At 45.9% G+C, this 22,448-nt stretch overlaps 1 protein-coding gene across 1 annotated transcript in view; it reads right to left on the bottom strand.

Annotated features, from left to right (window-relative positions):
- Positions 1-22,448, bottom strand: part of REEP1 (receptor accessory protein 1) — a 67,172-nt gene that overhangs the window by 2,465 nt on the left and 42,259 nt on the right. Inside the window, exons 5-7 of the mRNA XM_042782725.1 lie at positions 15,594-15,771; positions 8,722-8,757; positions 335-492 (exon numbers count right to left, since the gene is read on the bottom strand). Coding sequence (XP_042638659.1) covers positions 335-492; positions 8,722-8,757; positions 15,594-15,771 — 372 coding nt within the window. The remainder of the gene's footprint in view (positions 1-334; positions 493-8,721; positions 8,758-15,593; positions 15,772-22,448) is intronic.

Genomic DNA, 22,448 nt, shown 5'->3' on the forward strand with positions numbered 1-22,448 from the left:
CCGCAGAAAGAAGATTGGGCAATATACTTCCATAAAGATTTATCACCTTGGAAACCCAAAAGGGGTCACTATGAGTCTGAACCAACTCAATAGCAGTGTGGTTTTCGGGGTTTTTGTTTTGTTTTGTTTTCTTTTGTTTTATTCCCCCTTTGCAAGTAGCTGGATGCCACACAGTAGCCCATCCTGCCTGTTGAATGGAGGGAGATCTTCTCACCCCAGGCACTCAGGAAATGCTGGATGCCCCAAGAAATGCCACCCCCAGGATACCTAGATCTCCAGGGAAAAGCCCTTGTGCAAACACATGCTCCAGCCCACAGCTCAGACAACCGTGTACCTCTAGGGGCAAATCCGTCTTTCGAGGTGCTTTATACTTGTACATGAAATCCAGCAGGTCTTCCTCCTCCTCCTCCTCATCAGAAAACACCAATGGATCTTGAACCCGGTGGGGTTCCCATGCCTTCACACCACCCTTATTCACATCTCCCTCAACCACTTAATGTCCATTTACAATCTATACAGAGAAGATAGAGTACGGCAAGGAGGGATCAGTGGAGAAAGGACAAAGACGGGAACGCAAGGACAAAGGTTAGGCACACAGCACCACATGCCAGGCTGTTATTCTTGGGGCCTCTCTGCAGGCAGAGCTGGGACCATGGTGAGAGTGCAGCTGGAAGGCTTACCAGGAGCTATGCACGAGGAACAAGTGGCCTCCGAGTCTAGTGATAAGCTATGAAAGAGGTGGGGCACTGCCACCTGGGAGAAGAAAGAAGCCGCCTCCACTGAGACATGGCAACCCCTGCAGCTCAGACCCTTGACACCACACCAGAAGAATGCTCAGGGAGAGTCCCTCTCCAAAGGGCAGTGGCAGTGATTTCAAGGGTGCAAAGCACAGTTTTTGATATTCTACATGCAAACTGTGTTGATAGAGGATTACACTTGCACGTGCAGCTCAAGACATTCTTTAAGACACAGGATGTAACATGTTAGGAAGCCTTAAGAGAGAACCTCATATGGATTTTTAATTTCAAAGGTTAAGTCCTAGAGAAGTGGAGGAGCCTAATGGGAGGGGGATCTGATAGTAGCCTCCAAACAAATGACAGCAAGATTCCTGTTTTAGGCCACCTGGAGTGACACAGGAAAAGCTCCAGAATTAGTTAATCTCACTGAATGCACAGTATTTTGAAAATGCCAAATGCTTACTCATATTGCATGTCATCTGGCCAGGTGACCCTATCTCAGTCAAGATCTAAATTATTTACTGCTCATACCTGGCTTATCTGACATGGACATATAAAAGCTGGAACCTGTGTAAGGCAGAAACCAGTTAGGAGAGGAAAACACAAATATTTCCCACTAAAATGAGCAATAGAAAAGTGGTAAGACTGCATCCTGTCAAAGGCAGAAAACTGGAGGGCCCTGGAAAAACAAGGCAGTCCTATTGAATTCCAGCTCTCACAGGTTTCACTATATATATATATATATATATATATATATATATACACACACACACACACACACACACACATACATACATATATACATACACATATGTTTGTTTCTGGCTAGAATCACAGAATGCAGAACTCAGGGGTCCTCAAATGCAGAACTCAGGGGTCCTCAGATCATCTGGTCCAATCACTGTGAGTTCTACAGAAAGAAAGCAGAGCTCTTTCTGGGGCACCCTCATACTACTCCTAAAAATAGGTTCTCTCCATCAACAGACTCACTAGACTACAACAGCTCCAAGAGTGAAATAAGTAAAACTAACAACAGAACCCTAATCTAGAACAGCTTTACCACTTATTGCTGCTGTACTGCTCAAGAGACAGCAGGGGGCAGCACAAGAGCACACTTGCCTTAACTAAGAATTTCAAAATCAGTATTAAGGACTGAAGGAGCTCTGGTAGCACAAAGCCTAAGGCATTTGACTGCTAACCAGAGGTTGATGGTTCAAACCCATCAGCCACTCTGCAGAAGCAAGACTGGGCAACCTACTTCTGTAAGATTTACCACCTTAGAAACCCAATGGGGGTTGCTATGAGTCGGAATTGTCTTGATGGCAGTGGGTTTTTTTTGGGGGGTCGAGGGGAAATGTTACTAAGGAATGGTTCAGTGCTAGAATTCTCCTTCCGTGCAGAAGACCAGGGTTCCATGCCTGGCCAACACCTCATGCGCAGCCAGCACCAGCCCTCCTCTGTCAGTGGAGGCTTACGTGTTGCTGCGATGCAGGTTTCAGCAGGGCTTCCAGACAAAGAGCCCAGGAAGAAAGTTCTGGTGGTTTGCTTCAAAAAAGCAATCAATGAAAACCCTATGGATTACGACAACTGCAACTTGTTCTCATGTCAGTCACTGCCTCAGCCCAACAGAAATGTCCTGAGGTTGGAGGACCACAGCTGATCCTCCTTCAGTTCCTCCCAGCACTGGGCGCACACTGGCCACTCCATCAACTAAGTGCAACTAAGTGGAAGATTGACATTGTCTCAGAGAGTTCAGCTTTCTTCCCAAGCTAGCACTTGACCCTCATCAACAAGGAAATTCCTTCTGGACACAGATACCTCCTGCCTGACAGGAAGAAAAGGAGTTAGGACTGCCCAGGATCAAGGCCCTCAGACCCAGGCAGAAATGGCAGAAGCAGCCTTCCTAGCTTGCCCTCTCCCAGACCAGCATGCCAGCCCTTTCCAAAGGCCCATCTCCTCCTAGGCCTGGGATTTGAGAATTGTGAGAGTCTGTGCCTCTGCACATGCTGTTTCATCACAGCCAGGTCTATATTTTCCCTGTCCTGAGAGTTCGGGGGTTCAAAAGGCAGCCCAGGATCCACTGAGATCCTCAAGCATCTAACAGCCCACCTCACTTACCAGTCTAGATTCACTGAGACTAAGCAAAGAACTCAAACATCAATAAATAAATCATCTCAGGACCAAAACCAAAATGGCTGTGTGCTTGTCCTGAACTGTATTCTTGCCTGTGGGCTTAAGGACAGAAAAGAAATGATGTTCTGATCCAGTGGGAGCAATGGGTCAAGGGGAACCCTGATATCCAGGCATGGATAAAAAAACAAGTGTTCAGCTCAATAGAGGCTGGGAACAAAGGAGGTTGTGTTCGTGACTCAAGGGCCAGTAGCTTCATATTGAAGCTATAGAGAGACCCTACCCAAAACAGAAAAAAATCCTATTGGTAATTGTGTTCACTGAAGTTTTTTGCCAAGAATGTTGTGAAAGTTGAGGTTATATGTCAACTTGGCTGGGCCTGGTTGAGTGGCTGGGCAGCTGGATGTAGTTATTCCCCATAATGAGACTGGTAATCAGCTCCACAGTGAGATCTGCTGTGAGCAGCTGAGTAGCTGCCTTAGGGATGTGGTCTGCTTCCTGTATATAACAAGAAGCACTGAGACAGGTCACTGCAGCTTTTTGGCATGCTTGAACCCTGCATGTAGCTGAGTCTTCATTTAGCAACCTGTCATGTTTCCTGCTGATCTTGGGATTTATGTGGACTTGAACTAGTGGCCTGCCATGTCGTTTGGTAATCTTTGAACTGTGCCATTTTATTTGTCAACCTTGGGTTTGTCAGCCTCAGCAGCCAGCAGCTGCCAGGGTGAAGAGATACCTCCAGTTCCAATGGGGCAGGAGCAAGAGGTAGAGCTGAAGCCCAAGGTTGAGGGGCCTTCACCCAGCCCCTAGGGCCTGGCACTTTGAACTTGGATTTCTAGCCTCCTAAACTGTGAGAGAATAAACTCCTGTTGTTAAAGCCATATATTTGAGGTATGTCTGTTAGAGTGACACTGTTGTTGTTGTTGTTGTTATTTGCCAACGAGTCAGACCCGACTCATAGCAACCCCTCCTTGGGTTTCTGAGACAGTATCACTACAGAAGTAGATTGCCTAACTTTCCTTCTGGGGAGTGGCTTGTGGGTTTGAACTGTCAGCCTTCTGGTTAGCAGTCAAGTGCCTCAGGCACTACACTACCAGAGCTCCTAGAGTGACACTTGTTGTTATGTGCCGGCGAGTCGGAACCGACTCATAGCGACCCCTCCTTGGGTTTCCAAGGCAGTATCACTACGGAAGTAGATTGCCCCATCTTCCTTCCGAGGAGTGGCCAAAACAAATGTCATCCTCAATATTCCACCTTACTCCCAGGACCCATGAGGATAAATATTCTGGGCCAACCAAGCCTCTGAACCTCTGGTTGGTGGTTGTGCTGTAGACACTGACCCTCAACTAATTGTTTCCCTCTTTGCACTAGCTGCAAGGAAGACCACAATCAAAGACAGTTCACATTTGTCATTTTCTTCTCTCCCCTGACTCCACCTCACCTACCTAGCCCCTTATCCCCAAGATTCATTATTCTCAGTTTGTTTTGATATATCCTATATATTTCCACAAGGAAACTTAAATCCTTTTTTGGAACAGACTCACTGCCAACTCACTGCCATTGCAACCCCCACTAGGTTTCCAAGGCTGTAAATCTTTACGGAAGTAGAGTGCCTCATCTTTCTTCCATAGAGCAGTTGGTAGGTTCGAAACCTTTTGGTTAGCAGCCAAATGCCTTAACTACTATACCACCAAAGTGAAGACATAAAACCCACAGAACACAGTCTCACTGAGAGGGGCACCAGGATGAGGCTGAGGACAAGTGACCAGGCAGAGAATTTAGTGGTGTGGTTCCTTGGGACACTTGTTTCTGCAGCTCTAAATGGAATTTGTGACCCAGTAAAACCTCATTCCTGGCAACAGGCCTGAAAGAGCATTGCTACCCACAGTCAGTACTTTGGTCAATCCTGGAGACAAGCTGTATGAGGGTCTCCCTGCAAGGTCATGGCCCCATCAACCACTTCTAAGTCTCAAGTGACTACAGCCAAGTCTTGAGCTTGCAGAGCTGGTGCCCAAGGCTGGGTGGCTTCTAAGAGAGGGAAGGAGTCCCCAGTGTCTTCTGCAGCAAGAGAATGAGTGTGTGGCCTTGGCTGATATTTCTGTGTTAGCAAACATGTCAGCAGGAACACAGCAGGCTGGGAGGAAGGTCCCATCTCTTCTTGGTGGGGAGGGCAGAGAGGTAATGACTGGCTAAGGCTGAAAAATTTACTGCCGTTGAGTCAATCCCTGCTTCTGTTGTTGTTGTTGTTATTTGCCGTCGAGTCGGCCCCGACTCATAGCGACCCCTCCTTGGTCACCCTATAAGCTGGAGCAGAATTGCCCCATATGGTTTCTAAGGCTGTAAATCTTTATGGAAGCAAATTGCTACATCTTCCTCCTCTGAAGTGCTTGGTGGCTTCAAATCTCCAACTTTTGGGTTAGAAACTGAGCACTTTAGGCCCTTTAAAGACTAGAGCAGAGCATCTGCTGAGCCCTAGTCTCCCTGGCCCCCCACCCTCACTCTGTGGTAGTAGCAGAACACATCTCAGGTTAGCAAACATATCCCACACAGCACACATTAGCAGGAAACAGGAATGGAAGCCAGCAAATGTGTCTGAGGAAGAGCACACCCCTCTGAAACACTTACATCCGCATCCCCGACAGCCGCCAAGGAGAAAGAAAAGAAAACTCTGTTAGGGAAGGGTCTTGGGGATGAATCAAGCTCACTCTCTCTCTCCTTCTCTCTCTCACTGTCTGTCTGTCTCTCTCTCACACACACATACACACACACTTCCCATTCTTTAAATCTGGAAACAGCTCCTCCAGTTGAAGCCAGAGGTAAGACACTGCTCCAGGAGCTACACTCAAGTGAAAAGCATTTAAAAAAAAAAAAGAGAGAGACTGAAAAGATTTTTGGTCTTTAAAATATGTCCCATAAACTTGCTTTCTTAGCTAAATAAATAAAGGCTAAAAATAAAGCCTCTATGAATAATTCTAAGCATAATACAAGTTCAGTTCCATATTACATGAAGGTAGGTAGAGAGAAAAGAAGGAAGAACAGGTGGTGGGGATGAGAGAGATAATAAGAGAAACACAGAGACAGAAGACCAGAGGAAACAATAGAGTATCGATTGACTGAAGTGTAGGCATAGAGCCAAGATGGGGAGGGAATGTTCCCCTGGGATCTGAGCTCAGGAGAGGCTCAGCCCAACATCTGGGGCCCCAGAGTTCTATTGTCCCAGTTGTCACTGCCCTATGTGTTTATTAGCCTCCAAGATGTCTACCTTTCCTTTTCCCCACCCCTTTGAATTAAGACCTGAGTTTACAACCCCTAGAGAATTCCTCTTTTCCCTCAGGGGTGCTGGAGCACCACAAAGCCCCAAGAATGGCTTGAACCTTCCCAGGCTCTACTTCAGCCAGGGCTGGCCTCAGTGGTACCCACATGGCCTCGTTTCAGAGGACAAGGAAAGCCCTCTGATCAAAGTGTCTGTGACCACCCTGAAATCCTTTCCTCCAGCATCCCGGCTTGAGAGTTGGCTTTCAGTCCCAGGGGGAAGACACCATCTGCCAACCCTTCGCAACCCAACACCTTCCACTCACAGAGACTGTCACAGCCAGAGGGACCCCAAAGGACATCTACCCAACTCCTCCACTGTAGGCAGGAGGACACTGAGGCCTAGAGAGTGAGGGTCACAGAGGGAAAGGGTGTGGATGAATCATATCCTTTTAAGCAGACTTTGGGGAGTAAGGAGGGAAAACATCAGTGAACTGAGTGTTAAGAGGGTCCTTGGAGAAGTAAAGAATTGAGAAAGGAAAGGGTGGGGGCAGAGGCTTCCAGGCAATAACTCTGAGTGGGTTCAGCCCAGTCAGAGACCTCCACTGAGCCCCACACACTGTCCACCCCCACAACCCATACCCTGCAGCTCCATGCCCCTCCCTCTGGACTGAGGTGACCAGAATGTCCCTCCACTGAATCTTGGACACCCTTGACCTACACATAGCCTGCTCTTGAGGCCCTCCATAGGAGACCAATCTCCATTAATCCTACAATCAACTGCAACTAGATTTAAACACACTGGACATGCAGTCTGTGATTAGGAAACCATCATGGGTGGAGGAAGGTGAGGGCTTCCCAGAGGGTAGCACAGGGCAGACCCTCCAGGAAGGAATGGAGAAGGCAGCTTCACTCTCCCTGTCACCAGGTGACAATATCTCTGAATTAGAGGCTTTCTGAATGGTTCACGGAATGCAGAACCTAAATTTTAAAGGGTGAACGGTAACCTGGGGCCTCTGGGAGTGCATAATGTTTTCTGTGAACAGCAAGGCCACACCAGGCCCTAGGGGCAGCCCTTCCATGTCCTGTGAGGACGGGAAGGCCCGGAGGGAGGCCCACACAGCTCATTAGTCAGAACCGGGTGGGAGGGGGTATGTCAGAATACTGGTCTTCAACCACCCCCACCTTGCTCCAAGATCCTCAGAACAGGGGTTCACTCTGGGTTTGTAGCCTCCAAAAGTCCCAGATCTTCTACAGATGTCAAAAAGCCTTAGCATTTGAGAAGTCTTACAAGTGAAGAAATGGAGGGAAAACGAGACACTCATAATGCAGTTTCATGTTCCTCCTACTCTCCCACTCACGTGGGAGGGAAGTGCCGTGTCTCAGAGGCACCAGAGCTGGTGGCACAAGGCAATGAGTACGGTGTGAGCCATCCTCCCTTCCCTCACTCCAGCCAGCAGCTGCAGGCAAGCAGTTTGTGTGTGTGTGTGGAGGGAGCACTCTTGTTTTCTCAGCCAAAGGCAGCACCTCCATGGGGGGAGCCAGGCAGGATAAAAGGGGAGCTCAGTTAGTCCAGCACTCTCTCTAGTCTCTAACATCTAGAGGGAAGCAGCACGAGCAGCTGGCCATGAAATCCAACAGCGGGATCACCATGGCTCCACCAAGCCATCACTCACACACAGGGAGGGCAGCAACAGAAGTCACTACCCAGAGCTGGATGCCCCAGGTTCATCCTTGAGGTCTCCTAACTGCTCCAGACTATAACAACAATCACAATGATTCTTCAAAAAGCTCTTTGATATCCATTTTCACAACAGTACAATGTGGTAGGGAAGCAGCGATCTTTATCTCCATTATGAAGATGAGGAAACCAAGGCTCAGAGTGGTTAGGTGACTCACACAAGGTCACACAGGTCATAAGTGGCAAAGCAGGAATAGGGCTCCCTTGGCTGCAGCAAGACAAGAAACTTCTGGTTTTTGTCACTTCAGAGGACCTTGGTAATTCCTGTGTCCTCCTCACCCAGAGCACAAGGTAATATGACCCCGGGGTGGTTTCAAAATATGCCCACACATTCTCTGATACTCTTCTTTCAAGAAGTGGAGATTAATTCCCCTTTCCCTGAGTGTGGGCTACACTTAGCATCTCACTTCTAACAAACACAATAAAGCAGAAATGGCAGTGTGTGACTTCAAAGACTAAGTCATAAAAGGTACTGTGCCTTTCAGCTTGCCCACTCTCTCTGGGCAATGCCACTGCCATGTTGTAAAGATACTCAAGCAACCCTAGATAGGCCCATGTGGTAAGGAATTGAGGCCTCCAGCCAATAGCCAGCAGACAGCCATCTTGGAAGTGGCTCCTCCAGGGCCAGACAATCCTTTAGATGATTGCAGTCCTGGCTGACATACTGACTGTAACCTCCTGAGAAACCTTGAGCCAGCCACCTGAGTTAAGCTGCTCTGAAATTCCTAGCCCACAGAAATTTTAAGATAATAAATGTAATTATGCAGCTTAAAGGGAGCCCCAAGGTCAGATGCCAGTCAAGGTTAGATGCTCCTTTCGTGGTGACAGTGGGCACACTGCAAAGGCTGGCTGCTTACTCACCTTTCCAGGTCCTGCAGGTGGAGCAGCAGGTACACACTGTAGGGGCAGGGGGCACCATCAGTGACATCCCCCACTCACAGGAACCAGCCCCAGGCAAACAGGGAGGCCCCAGTGAGGTGTGGAGATCCCAGAGCGTTCAATATGGTGCCCCAGGAAGATAGGAACAGAGATACAACAGGGTGAGGGAGGTATTGTTTCAGATTCAGCTTCCTCTTGGTGTTAGAGAATGCCCTTGCCTGGCCTCAGAGGCCCTGCAGCCCTAGGGGAGACAGGGATGGGAGTCAAAGTTTCCTCTGGGATATGACTCCAGCTACCCCTGCCCAGGAGGCCTCCTCCTTTCTGTGCCTCCTAGTTCAGGATGTTCTTCAGGAAACCTTCTCAGACTAATCTCTGAACCCTTAAGGCACTTGATGTCTGGTCATTTGGCTGAAGGCCTAATTGGCTGCTGCCTTGCACATTCCATTGGTCTTAGTGCACATCCAGGTCTTGGCAAACAGAAACAAAACAACAACGGTTGCCCATGAATGGATGTCCACTAATGATGACCTCAAGTGTGTCGGAGTAGAACTGTGCTCCACAGAGTTTTCAATGGCTGATTTTTTAAAAAGTAGATTGCCACACCTTTCTTCTGAAGCACTTCTGGGAGACTCAAACCTCCAAACCGTCTGGTTAGTAGCTGAGTGTTTTAACCATTTGCACCACTCAGGGACTCCCTAGTTTACAGTAGGTGCTCACTAAATACATGCTGACTGACTGTAAATTCAGAGAAGGCAGGATCATTTTTGTACCTTTTTGTGTCCAGTGTCAGGCACATAACAGGTGTTAAGTATGTGGTATCTGACCAAATGCTTCCCAGTTCATTCTGCAGGGAGGCTGATGACAATCATTCCCCTCTCCAGCCCTTCAATAGGGAAGGAACCCCCAGGAAGAAGAGGAAAGGATTGGGTCAGGTGAACTGCCCAACCCTGCCCATGGGAGCCAAAAGCAACAGCAAAGAACACTGCAGGTGCCCGTGTGTGCCTGGCCTGTGGTGAGCACACTGGGCAGAGCGAAGCGCAGAAGGGTGTCTGCCTGCCAGGAGCTACCAGAGCACAATCACCTGTCTGTACAGTGTGTATGCTGTCTTCCCTCTTCTCCTTTGTCTATTCTTCCTTTCTTTCCTGGCAGATGCAGAAGGTCAAGGTGATCTCATGCAATGACCATGGCAGGTTCACAGGCTCCTTCTCATTTTTTATGTATTTAAAGAAGCCTGGTGGTGTAGCAGTTAAGCACTTGCCTGTGAACTGAAAGGTTGGTGGCTCAAACCCACCAGCCACGCTGTGGGAGAAAGATGAGGCAGTCTGCTTCTGTGGACATTTACAGCCTTGGAAACCCTGTGGGGCAGTTGTACTCTGGCCTATAGGGTTGCTAAGAGTCAGAATATACGCGATGGCAATGGGAATGCATACATTTTATCCTAATGTCCCACTCATATTCTTCTTCCTCCCCAAGAAGCTGTAATTTTCATATTTTGATATGTATCTTTTTATTTTAATGTGTTCTTGCAAACTGCATATTGTTAATTTTGTACAATGGGCATACTTTTTTATTTCACATAAATTGGTAAGCAATACCTCATTCTGTGTTACACATTTTCACCAAGCAGTGTGTCATTGAGATCCATCTAGGTGTACATTTAAGCTGTTGCTTCCAATGGCTACATAATGCTCCAGTGGTACAGCCACCATCTTTCACCTGTCCTTTCTCCCAGGCTGTCTTTTGCCCAGGGTTCCCAATCATCGTGTTTACTCTGCTCACAATCCTAGGCATGAGCCAAATGGGATGACCAGTAAACCAAACCAGCTGCTGTTGAGTCCACTCTGACTCATGGTGACCCCATGTCAGACTAGTACTGTGTTCCAGAAGGTTTCCAGGACATGGCTTTTCAAAAGGAGGTCACCAGGGCTTTCTTCCAAGGTGCCTCTGGGTGGACTTGAACTTCCAGCCTTTTGGTTAGCAGCCAAATGTGTTAAACCATTTGCACCACCCAGGGACTGAACGGGGATTATTGTGCCCATTTTACAAAGGAGAAAAGTGAAGGGCATCAGGCTCATGTCCTGAGCCAAGGTCAATCCTCTGGTAGTGACCACCTGGGGTATGATTCTGAGAAAGGTTCTGAGGCTAAATATTAGCCCATTCGTGATAACTGCCTCGAGTCTCTGAGTAATGAAAATGGTTAACACTCTTAGCTGCTAACCCAAAGGTTGGAGGTTTGAGTCCACCCAGAGGTACCTCGGAAGAAAGGCTTGATGATCTATTTCCGAAGGATCAGTCACTGAATATCCTATGGAGTACAGTTCACATGGAACTCCAGGAGTTGGAGTTGACTCAATGGCAATGTTGTGATGGCCTCACAGAGAGGAGTGGCAGTCCCCTGCCTGTGTTCTATTTGCTGTCTCTGTATGGGTCTGGGGTCAGATAGCTGATAAGGGCCAAAGCCAGGGTAAAAGCCAGGCTTCTCCCCTTAACCAAGAGCCCTTTCCTGGATTCGACCATGCCTGGAATCCAATGCCCCACTGGTAGCTGAGCTAGAAAGGGCACTCCAGCCCATGTGCATCAGCCTACTTTGCCAAACTTCCTTTCAGGCACCCAGACCCTCAATTCAGGGACTACTACAGCCCCAGAGCCTCTGATCGGGCACTTCTGCCCCATGCATGAGTCCTGGGCCATCTTTCATCTGTTTTTCTCTCTGAGAGGAATTTTATTTTTGGCCTTAGAACAGCTGGGGACAGTGCACACAGTCGTGGCCTCCTGCTGTGTCAGCATACCCTGCCCTGTCTCTCCTCCCTGAAACCACAGGTGCCCAGCCAAGGGGACACGTGGTAAGGAGGGTCGGGTCAGGTTGCAGCACAGCCACTTCTCACGAATTCTGCGTACTCTGCCACAACCAGAGAGCTCCCTACTGCCCCCACCCTGAGGCATGGCAGAGGGCAACCCCAGCTCTACTAGTGGAGGGCAGCAGGGCTAGCACTCAAACCAATCATCCCACACCCTTTCCTACCTGAGCTGGTCTGTGACGATGCTCAAAGCCCAAGAGATAGTCCTATCTTGTCTTTGGGACCCTGCCAATCTCCACAGATTCCCAGGTCCTAGGTTGCCCTAAATAATCCACCAAGGGGAGGCTTAGGCAGGAGGAGTCTCGAGGCCTGGATTCTAGTCCTGTGTGCCCTTGGTACGGTGCATGACCCCTCTGAGCCTCTTTCCTTTCTAATGACAACATAGAATCTTAGAGGGAAAGGGACCATAGAGGCCGCCTAGCCCCACTTACTACCCAAAGAAGGAATCCTTTCCCAGAGCCTCAAATCATGGTCATCCAATTTGGGTTTGAGCTCTTTCAGTGTCAGGGATCTCACAACCTCACAAGGCAGCCCATTTCTCTCCCAGACATTTCCATTATTATGAAATGCTTTCTTAGGTGAATTAAGTAACAACAACAATAATAGCAGCTACTGCACACTGATTGGCAGGTACAATCTTAAGTGCTTTTACCTGTACTATTTCATCTTAATCCTCAGAACAATCCTAAAAATAGATTATCATGTAACAATAAAATATCATCATTCCTTTTGTACAGATAATGAAACAGAGGTACTAAGAGGCTAAGTACCTTGCCCACATTACATAGCTAGGAGGTAGCTGCCTTCTTGGAACTTCATCCTATTGGCTCTTGCTCTGTTCTCTGAGCATCGTGGAATTGGGGGTTCTTTCTCTGTGCTCTGAGCATCATGGAACTGAGGGTCCTTTTTTTGTCCAAGTGACAGTTTTCATTTGAGGCTCAGTAGCCAGTAAGCTGAGCAAGGGTAGAGATGGCCCCTTATTTATCTTGTATCCCTATTCTTAGTAGAACCCCAGTGGCACAGTGGCTAAGTGCTTGGCTGTGAACTGAAAGGTCAGCAGTTTGAACCCGCCAGCCACTCTGTGGGAGAAAGTAAAGATTTACAGCCTTGGAAATCCTATGGGGGCAGTTCTACTCTGTCCTATAGGATCACTATGAGTTGGAGTTGACTTGACAACAATAGAGTTCTATTCCTAGGACAGTGCCTGGTAGGCCAGAAGTTGTAGATGTTCAATGGTCAAGGAGCGAGCTGACAGGGGCACTGGCCCAGGAGTCAGGAGGCCACATTCTGCTGCAGCCTTTCCTGCCGCCCCACCCCCACCCCCTGCAACTGGTGGCCCTGGTGACATGTCCCTTACCCAGACCTTCATTTTTTCATTGGTGAAATCAAAGGGTTAGATTGAGTGTCCCTGAGGTCCCTTCCTGCCTGGTCTTTTGGGGTTCCATTCTAAGTTCCCCTGGGAGAAGTTCTTTCAAAAGATAGCCCTCCCCTAGGTGGAGTTCGCCCTATGGCCAAACCTCCAACTCCCCAACCCTGCCCTATTTCATGCAGTGAAAGGGCTAAACACCTCCACACCCCAATCATACTTTCCTTCCCCAAGAAGCAGCAATTTTAACATGTCCCTTCTTATTTAAATGTATTTTTGCAAACTACGCATTTTTCTTTCATAGGATGGGAATATATTTTTATTTCATATTGGTGGCATAGTGCCTAAGGCATTTGATTGCTAACCAGAAGGCTGGTGGTTCTAATTCACCAGACACTTCCCCAAAGGAAGATTGGACAATCCACTTCCATAGAGATACCACCTCGGAAACCCAAGGAGGGGTCACTATGAATCAGAAAAACAACTCCAGGGCAGTGAGGTTTTTGGTTTTTTATTGTTACATGATATCTCATTGTGTTTTGCACTTTTTTCATTAAGCATTTTGTTTTAAAGATCCAGCTATTCATACATTTAATGTACTGAGCCTCAAAAGAAAGGGCAGCTGCAGGCCCCACCCTTCTTAGAGGCTCAGGATGGTGCTATCCAACATTAAAGTGCCATCTGTAAACCTCCTGGAGATGGGGTATTATCAAGGAAAGGACACTGAGGAGCACCCAGCCCACCAGGCTCTGAACTAGGCTCCTTTCCTTGCGGGAAGCATGGATTATTGGTTCTGAGTAAGCCACAGGGCTCCTTCCTTCCCACTGATATCTAAAATCCCCAAGAGTCAGGCTGGGTTTGTCAGGACTGGGGCTCAGGGCCCAGGCCCCTGCAGACTGCACCTCACAGCACACAGGATCCAGACAGCTCAAACAAGCCTGATAGTACTCTTAAGGACAGGGCAGCCACCAGGCACACACCATGGTTACAGACCCCAAGAGAGTGGTTCTTATTCCCACCCTCATGACTCACTTGCCCTCCAAGGGTGAGGGGTAGAGGTGGGGACCCAGACCATTCCCTACATCCACCTCCACCATCCACTCTTTGACGGCAGTAGAAGCGCTCAGCTCCTGACAGTCAGTGTCACTATGGTCCCCTAAGGAACTATCTGGGAAACTGTAAGCCCTGGCAGAGCTCACATCCCCTAACCTGTGGCCCTCATAATCCCTCAGTGAATGGATACACACCAGTGGGTCCCAAGCACAGCTACACCTCAACACACCTGGCGAGCTTCCTAAATGTACATACAACCTGAATTGCACCCTAGATCTATGAATCCTCTAGGGTTGGGACCTAGGAAGTGCAGCATTAAGGGTTGAACCATATAGGCACCAGGCTTAATGAGGCACCAAATTCAATGTGTCAAAAAATTAAAATATTATCAAAACAAACTAAATATCAAGTAATTAAACAAGTTGATATCGATGGTCCCAAACTAGGTGCCAATGGTGCAGTGGCCTAAGTAGGGCATGTGAAACCCTACTATAGAAAATAGTCTCATATTTAAGAAACTAAAACCAAAACCAAACCCACTGCCATAGAATCGATTCCAACTCAGTGACCTTATATGACAGAGTACTGCCCTATAGGGTTTTTAAGGCTGTAAATCTTTAAGGAAGCAAAATGCCATATCTTTCTCCCATGAAGTGGCTGGTGAGTATGAACCACTTAGCAACCAAGCACTTAACTACTAGACCACCAGAAACTAATTACTGTTTACTTCTTACTTTGTTACTATGTATATGTTTATTGCATTATTTCTATTTGTCAATTTGTTATTTGAAATAAACAAATAAGTAGATTTTGTTTCTGGTGCTATTATATGAAAAGATGTTAAAACCCTGGCCCCAGACTCTGTATGTGTAACCAGGCCCTCAGGTCAATTTGATAGAGGCAACCTCATGCCAGGGATCTGACAGCCCTTGTGTCAGATAATGGAAGTAGAGGTGCAGTTTCCCAATGGCCTTGGCCTCCATAGTTTTTAGAGTTCAGAGCTAATATGGCCCTTGGTATGTGAAGTCTGGGGGCATGCATGGTGAACAGGGATGAGGAAGAGACAGTGGGGTGAGAGAGAAGACAGGAAATATCCAGGCAGGGTAAAGGAACCATGAGAGCTATATGCTCTGCGTGGATGGCAGGAGACACTCAAGTGCTTGAGACAGGTAAGCCCTGCTAGTCATGTGGGATCAGAAATTAAAGAGGACAGAAGGCTCCTTTGGTCCAGGTCCAGCTTGGCCTGGTACCTCTAGGCTTAGCCTAGGCACTACCACCCTACCACCCCCAACACCCCAAGCAATCAGATGGAGGAGGTGGGGGCCCCTGATGAAGCCTGTTTCTAAACCTGCCCCCCAAGCAGAGTCCCCAGGCCAGCTTCCCTTTCTGGCCTGAGTGGTGCTCTGCACCCTTGCTGGTCTGGAGGGTCTGATGGATGTTTCTGTTGATGGCAGGTCCATGGGCAAGGGCCAGATTACTTGCCACATGGTGGACAGGAAGGACTGGTGCTTAGACCTCTCTCAAGGAAAGCGAGGTGCAAAGGGTGGGAAAATGGGGAGAAGTGAAGTGACACCTACCTGAGCTGCCAGCACTCTCAGAAGCACTCCTGGACATCTTAGGCTGGCCATGTTTACCGCTGGCCCGCCCAGACCCCGGTGGGGGGGGGCTAGAGGGGGCAGGGGCACCGTCACCCCTGATGGTGGTGAGGTCTTGCATGCTGAAGCTCCGGAGTCTCTCTGATAAGGCACCCTGTCCCTGGATACAACACAGGAAGGAGCACACGTCAGAGGCCTCACCCACAGACTCACAGACAGTAGTACAGAGGGTCAGATTCAACAAAGGCAAAGAGGGAGCTCTGACAGCTGGAAATTAAGATCTGGAAAGACTCTAAAGAGAGCCAGGTGCTTGGGTGTACTTGCGGGAAACATTAGAGGGGCTGAGCCCCAGGGGCTCAGCAATTGTTCTTCCAGCTCCAGGCTCCTTCTGCTCCTTTACACACACTCCTGAGAAGTTGACCTCGACAAACCCAGGGCCAACTAAATGACTACTGCCTGCAGTTCCTACTTTCTAGAAGTTGTTTGCTGCTTCTCTTGCTTTACGTAAATAAAAACCTTCACGTAGCTACATTTTTCTCAGTTCTCAGTACACAAGAAACTGATCAGAAAATCAAAACCTAATATTCTATGCCCTCAGTTCTCTTTCAAAGGAAATAAAATATAGACAGTATTTTTAATGTCTGACAGCAGTAATTTCTATCTGTTTGGCTCATTACTGTTTATAAGGCACATTTAATTTCATTGTCACATTTGAGCTTCATAAAATACCCAAACAGTAATGACTCAGGAAGGAAAAAATGATATTAAAAACAACCCCTGATGACTGTAACCATTTCCGATTCTGAAGGAGTCACAGAATGAATCTCAGAAGAAACTGTTCTTTTGTTTAGAAGGGGAAGGTAAATCCATTATACTTATGAAAGGGGAGGTCCTTGCTGTCTGGATGAGAGACTCTGTGTCAAAGAGAATGAAAATGATCGTAAGGAAGCTCAAGATGGTGTCACAGCATTACATGTGCATGGCAATGAAGGCAGCAATTCACGTTTCGGGGGAGAAGGAAGTCTAGTGGCTTGGTAGGACACTGGGGTCACTGAGAATTGAGATGGTGTTTGAACAAGAGCTGACAGATAACTAACGACCAGGGAAACGAAGAACTTTCATATCAAGGGAAATACTGGAGGGCATGTAGTCTGGGGACCATGGGTAATGGGATGGCAGTGGAGAGAGGCATCTTATTTGGATAAAGAAAGAGTGGTCCTGAAAGTCTGGAGGACTTGCGGACAATAAGGCACAACAGATATATAACAGAACCAACAATAAACACAAAACCGATTTGAGCAACTAACAAGCAGACTGGTGTTGTGGTGGGATTAAGGAAGCAGGAACAAGGCCTATAGCAGCTTATTTAGAGGCTTCCAGAAATGGGAGAATAGTTTAGGTGCATTTTCACTTAAAGAAGAGAAAGCAGTGAAAATGGATCAAAAGAGCCTAGTGATTCTTTGACGTGACTTTAGTAAAAGAGCCAGATAAAGAAGAAATACAGACTCAGTTAGCTAGAGGCAAGCTGGCAACAAAAGGGACTTTCTCATAGGTTTAAATGGCAGAATGAAGCAAACATGCATTAAAATATGAAAGAGATAGGTTTCCAAAAATAAACCATGTCTCCAGAGAAAACTAACTACAACAAAAGAAAACTGTCTAAATAGTCAAATACAAACAATTAAAATTGTAAAAAAAAGTGTTTGGACAGACATCACCCTTGTTTGCCTCAGACACTGGTCTAGAACGATGGAAGGCCAGGGGTTGGAACACTCAATCCTAGATATTCACCCTGATGGGGCTTTTTCAAGAAAATGAGGGCTGGACTAGCCACCTAGCATAATCTCTTCCAAACAGAACAGCCAAGGAGCCATGATTATTTTACTAAAACATACTTCAGATGACATCTAGAATTTAGAAGAAACTAGATAACTAAAGAACTAAAATAGATTCTGAAAAGGGGAAGAAAAAATTCTGATAATTCTCCCCAATACAGTGTCTCATTCAGCCTCCTATTTATTGATTTATCTGTTCAACAATCATTTATCAAGCACTTTTCATGGGCAAGACACCGTGCTACTTGTTATTAGGAAATACCAAAAACTAGTGTGATTTCTGACAAAACAAAAAAAGACAAATGCACAAATACCACAGAAATGCCATACCAAAAGCAGGAAGTGAAGGTTAAGCACAACAATTCTAGAGTGAGACTTGGGTTCGTATTCCAGTCCGATCACTTACTGTGACCTTACCCTCGCTGTGCCTCAATTCTCTCGTCTGCAAAGTAGCATCTATCTTAAAGGATGATAGCAAGGATTAAATGATATTATGCCTATAATTACAATATCCAGTGTATACTAAGTGGTCAAATAATATCAACTATGATGCTCTTGCTGCTGCTGTTTTTGCTACCTGAGACACATTGCTATTGTTGGAATCAGATGAGGGAGAAATCATTTCTGTCTAAAGGACCAAGAGAAGCTTCATGACCCCAAGTCCAAAATGCTCAGTAACATGTGTGAGAGAAAGCATTGACAAGCATCACACATGTCCAATTTAGCAAAGCACACAATCTCACTTCCAGAAGCCAGCCAGTCTAGCTCTAATATTACTAGCACCATGAAGAGTGGACGTGGCAGAGGTTAGAAAAGAGAAGGAGATAATGATAGCTCGGTATTAACCTAGTGCTGTATCCGAGGAAATCACTGTGGCATGGATACAAGGTTCTTGAAAGCAAATTAGCCCTTTCCTGTCAAAATACTCTGAGATGGTAACAATCAGTATGTCTCTCTGATTTGTAAACCTCTCAGCCCTCTTCAGTCTCTACTCAAAAGTTCATTCTCATTCACTTTCTATAAACCTCATTCCACCCTGGCACTTTGGTTCTGCTCTGGAGGGCTTTCATTTTGTTATTCTCCACCAATGTTTTCCATACTCTTCTGGGAACTACCAAGAGTTGTTAATTGGTATTCTGCACAATTTACCCATTTATCTACTGACGTCTAATCCATTCAGACTAATAGGGACCTTATAGGACAGAGTAGAATTGCCCCATAGGGTTTCCAAAGCTATTATCCTTACAGAAGGAGACTGCCACATCTTTTTCCTGTGGAGCAGCTGGTGGGTTCAAACCATCAACCTTTTGGTTAGCAGACGAAAGCTTAACCACTGTGCCACCAGGGCTCCTTCTACATAATTAAATCATCTATTTTGGGAAAATAAGCTTGGATTCCCTAAGTTTGGAAAAGATTAATATCATATTTCCCATAATTCAATGTGCCATATTACCATATTAAAAGCTCCCAAAAGTTCTATAAGAAAGAAACCTGTTTCAATTTGTTTAACTCAATGTATCCCAAACATATTTGGCCATGGTGGGATACACTGCTAGTTGACCATCCAAAATTCATTCCCATCCTATTCTTGACATGGTGAGAAAAAACAGATTTCCCATCCTCCCTTGCACTTATGGATTGCCATGTGATGAAATTCTGGCCAATGGGATGTAAGGGAAAATCTGCTAAGGCATCGCTAGGAAAGATCTTCCCGATATGTGGGAGAAGAAAAATCTGAAACTGGTCCTTGCTTTCTGCCTTTGAATATGGTTTGGCTGCCTGGAACTGCCATCTTGTGACAAGGAGAATCATAGAGACCTCCATCCAGAGAGCTGTGACATTCCTCAGTCACCAGAATAATGGCAGAAACACCTCTTCCTGGACTTCCTGCAAATAATTTTTATTAATTCCGAGATATATGTTTTTTTTTTTTTTACCTCTGAGATTGCTATTGTTGCCTTAACCTCAGTGACTCCTTACACATGCATGTAAGTGGTTGTACTCCCAAGCCACTTAAGAACCCTTGAAGAAAGAATATGAGCCCTGGTTGTCTAAAAACATTCCACCAACGCCTCGTAAGATCAAGAAAGTGGCAGCATCCAGTCAGAATGAGCACCAGCTGGGGGAATGAAAATCTCAGAGACAAAAGCTCTGTATCACTAACTCTCTTGAAAGTACACAGAATGATATTGTATGCTTATAAATGGATACTAATGAGCAGAGTTTAAAAGTTATTCAGAAGAGGCAAGTGAAGAAGTGGGTTAGGAATACCTCAGTGGATTTACTGAGCTTATATGTTTCTTTTAACATATGTACAAAAGTAACACACAAAAAACCTTTGTCTAAAAAAGCCTAAAAGAGTTCTTTTCCTAAGTTAAAATTGTAAGTGAAAATGTATTATGTCTTAATTTTCTTAGTGGTACATATTTTAAAATAACAATGTCTCTTACAAACCACAGCATTGTAAATTCAATGAAATATGATCTCACTTCTTTAAGAAGCTTTATCTAACCACTCCAACTCCCTGGAATATGCTCTCAGTGCAGCCTGTACAATTGGCATTGAGTGTTGGTTTACCTTCCCTTCCAGACTGTTTATGTTTATTTACTATTGCAATCTTGGGATCTGCCACTCGATACACTTTAGGAGGCAACGAGTTGAATGAATGAACATATGACCATTTATTGAGCAACCCCCTGGGTAAGGTTCAAAATCAGGAAGATCCCCTTTTTCCCTACCCCAAGCCTCCCAGGTCCTAGATCTTAGGGTACATCCTGTTGAACAGGGACTTGGGATGTGTCCACAAGGAGTGTATGAGAAACACTAGAAGGCTGTTGATTCCCGAGGACACTGGGCACATATCTGAGAAAGGAGGACTCCCAGAAGAGACCACACTTGAACTGGCCTTGGGGGACTTGGATGGGTGAAGATGGGAACTAGATGGCAAAAGAAGTATACTTCTTAGTATCTGTCACAACTCAGAGCTGCCACTTCATTCCACCCCAGAAGTCTTTGCATTTCTGTCTGCAGAGAACATGGGGGAAGTTAAACTGTTAATGGGCAAATTGATGTATCCAATTAGTGAAAGAAGCTGCTTAAAAGTTAAAGATTTGTGGGGGCTTTATTTGTATTATTTTATTTTTAAACAACCATGCCCATGCAATAAAAGGGTAGGAGTTAGACTTACTCTGTACACTCTTACACTGTATATTCTCTTGTACTTTTAGAATTTTGTACCATAAACATGTATTAACTGTACACCTTAATTTTTCCTAACACCCACAGCACTCTCACAATGTCACCTTCTGACCCTACTTTCTGGCCTTGGGTGATGCAGATAAATACCATATAAATTAAAAAAAAAAAATTAGGTGGGACTATTTTATAAAATCAGGACTCAGAAAGAAGTGGAGAGAAAAGTTCTCTCCAAACATGACAGTTGAGTTGCTGTCTAGGCTTGAGAGCCCAGTCTCAACTCTGCTATTGGAGATCTTGACCAGGTCAACTTGACCTTTATCAGACTCAGGACCCTCATCAGGAAAATAAAAGGTTGGGTTAAGTCTCCTGTGGCCCAAACAATAGCTTAGTTAGTAAAGTATGTCCACTTTTAACTTTGTGCTCTTTTAAAGAATTATCTATGTGAGATTAAATTAATGACAGTAATTCAAAAATTTAGATAGGAAGCTTAGGGGGCAATGAGTTCATGTTATGGAATAATTTGGGAAACACTAAACCAAAACCAAAACCGTTGTCATCAAGTCAACTCCAACTCATAGTGATCCTATAGGACAGGGTAGAAATGCCCCAAATGGTTTCCAAGGATTTAAATCTTTTTTTTTTTTTTTTTAATTATTGTGATTTGGGTGAAAGTTTACAGAGCAAATTCACTTTCCATACAGCAGTTCACATACACTTTGTCTCATTACATTGACTACAATTTACCACAATGCAACAGCTCCCCTTCCACTTCCTCCCCATAGTTACCTCTTCCCTGTGTCCATCTCTCTATGCACCCCTACCCCATGAGCTGTCTCCCTGTGCATAAGCAGCCCTTCTTTCTCTCGTGATTGTTCTCTCCAAGGAGTGTATCTACCTCAGGTAAATGTTCGCCTCATATGCCTGTCTTTTGTTTGGCTGAAAACCACAGGTGTGGGTTCAATTCCAGACCTGAAGGGCAGCTAGGGGCCATAGCCTAAGTGGTTCCACCAGGCTCTATCGGACCAGCAAACCTGGTCCCCCCCTTCCTTTTTTTTTTCCCAAATGATTCTGAGTTTTGTTCCACATTGTTCTCCCTCTCTATCCAGGGTCTCCTACATAGATCCCCCTCCTAGTGGTTGACATTGGTAGGTCAACACTTTAAATCTTTATGGAAACAGACTGCTTCATCATTCTCCCATGGAGCAACTGGTGGGTTCAAACTGCTGACCTTTTGGTTAGCAGCTGAATGAATATCTTCACCACTGCACCATGAGAGCTTCTAATCTGGAAATGGATAGCAAAAATGGTTGCACAACTTGAAGAATGTAATCAATGCCACTGAACTGTATGTGTAGAAACTGCTGAAATGGAATGGTATTACTTTTGTATGTATTTTCACCAAAAAGGATGGAAGGAAAGAAGGAAAAGAAAGGGCGAGATAATAGTCCCTTCTGACTGGAAATTTCTGACTTCAGTAATCTACGACACTTTTCTGTGGCTCATGATCTGCCTTTGATTGCAATTCCTTAAGAAGAGTTTCTACAGTGATTTGAGAATAAATGTTGGGTCTTCCAAGGTAACTCTGATGAAGGGTGAATAAATGTGTGTGTGTGTTTGTGTGTGTTTTTAATATTGTGTCAATTTCTCTACCAGTCAATAGTGAATTTAGAATATGAGTCATAGGAAAAGCTCACAATTCTGGGGCCCTTTAGTGAACCAAGATCAGCCTACTTCAACAACATCTGGGCATCTGCCCGTGGGGCTGTCACACTGGATGTCAAAACTGTCTCAGCAGTCCCACCCC

This window comes from Orycteropus afer, unplaced genomic scaffold, assembly GCF_000298275.1.
Source record: "Orycteropus afer afer isolate SDZICR_OR568_19922 unplaced genomic scaffold, OryAfe1.0 scaffold00431, whole genome shotgun sequence".
Lineage (NCBI taxonomy): Eukaryota > Metazoa > Chordata > Mammalia > Tubulidentata > Orycteropodidae > Orycteropus > Orycteropus afer.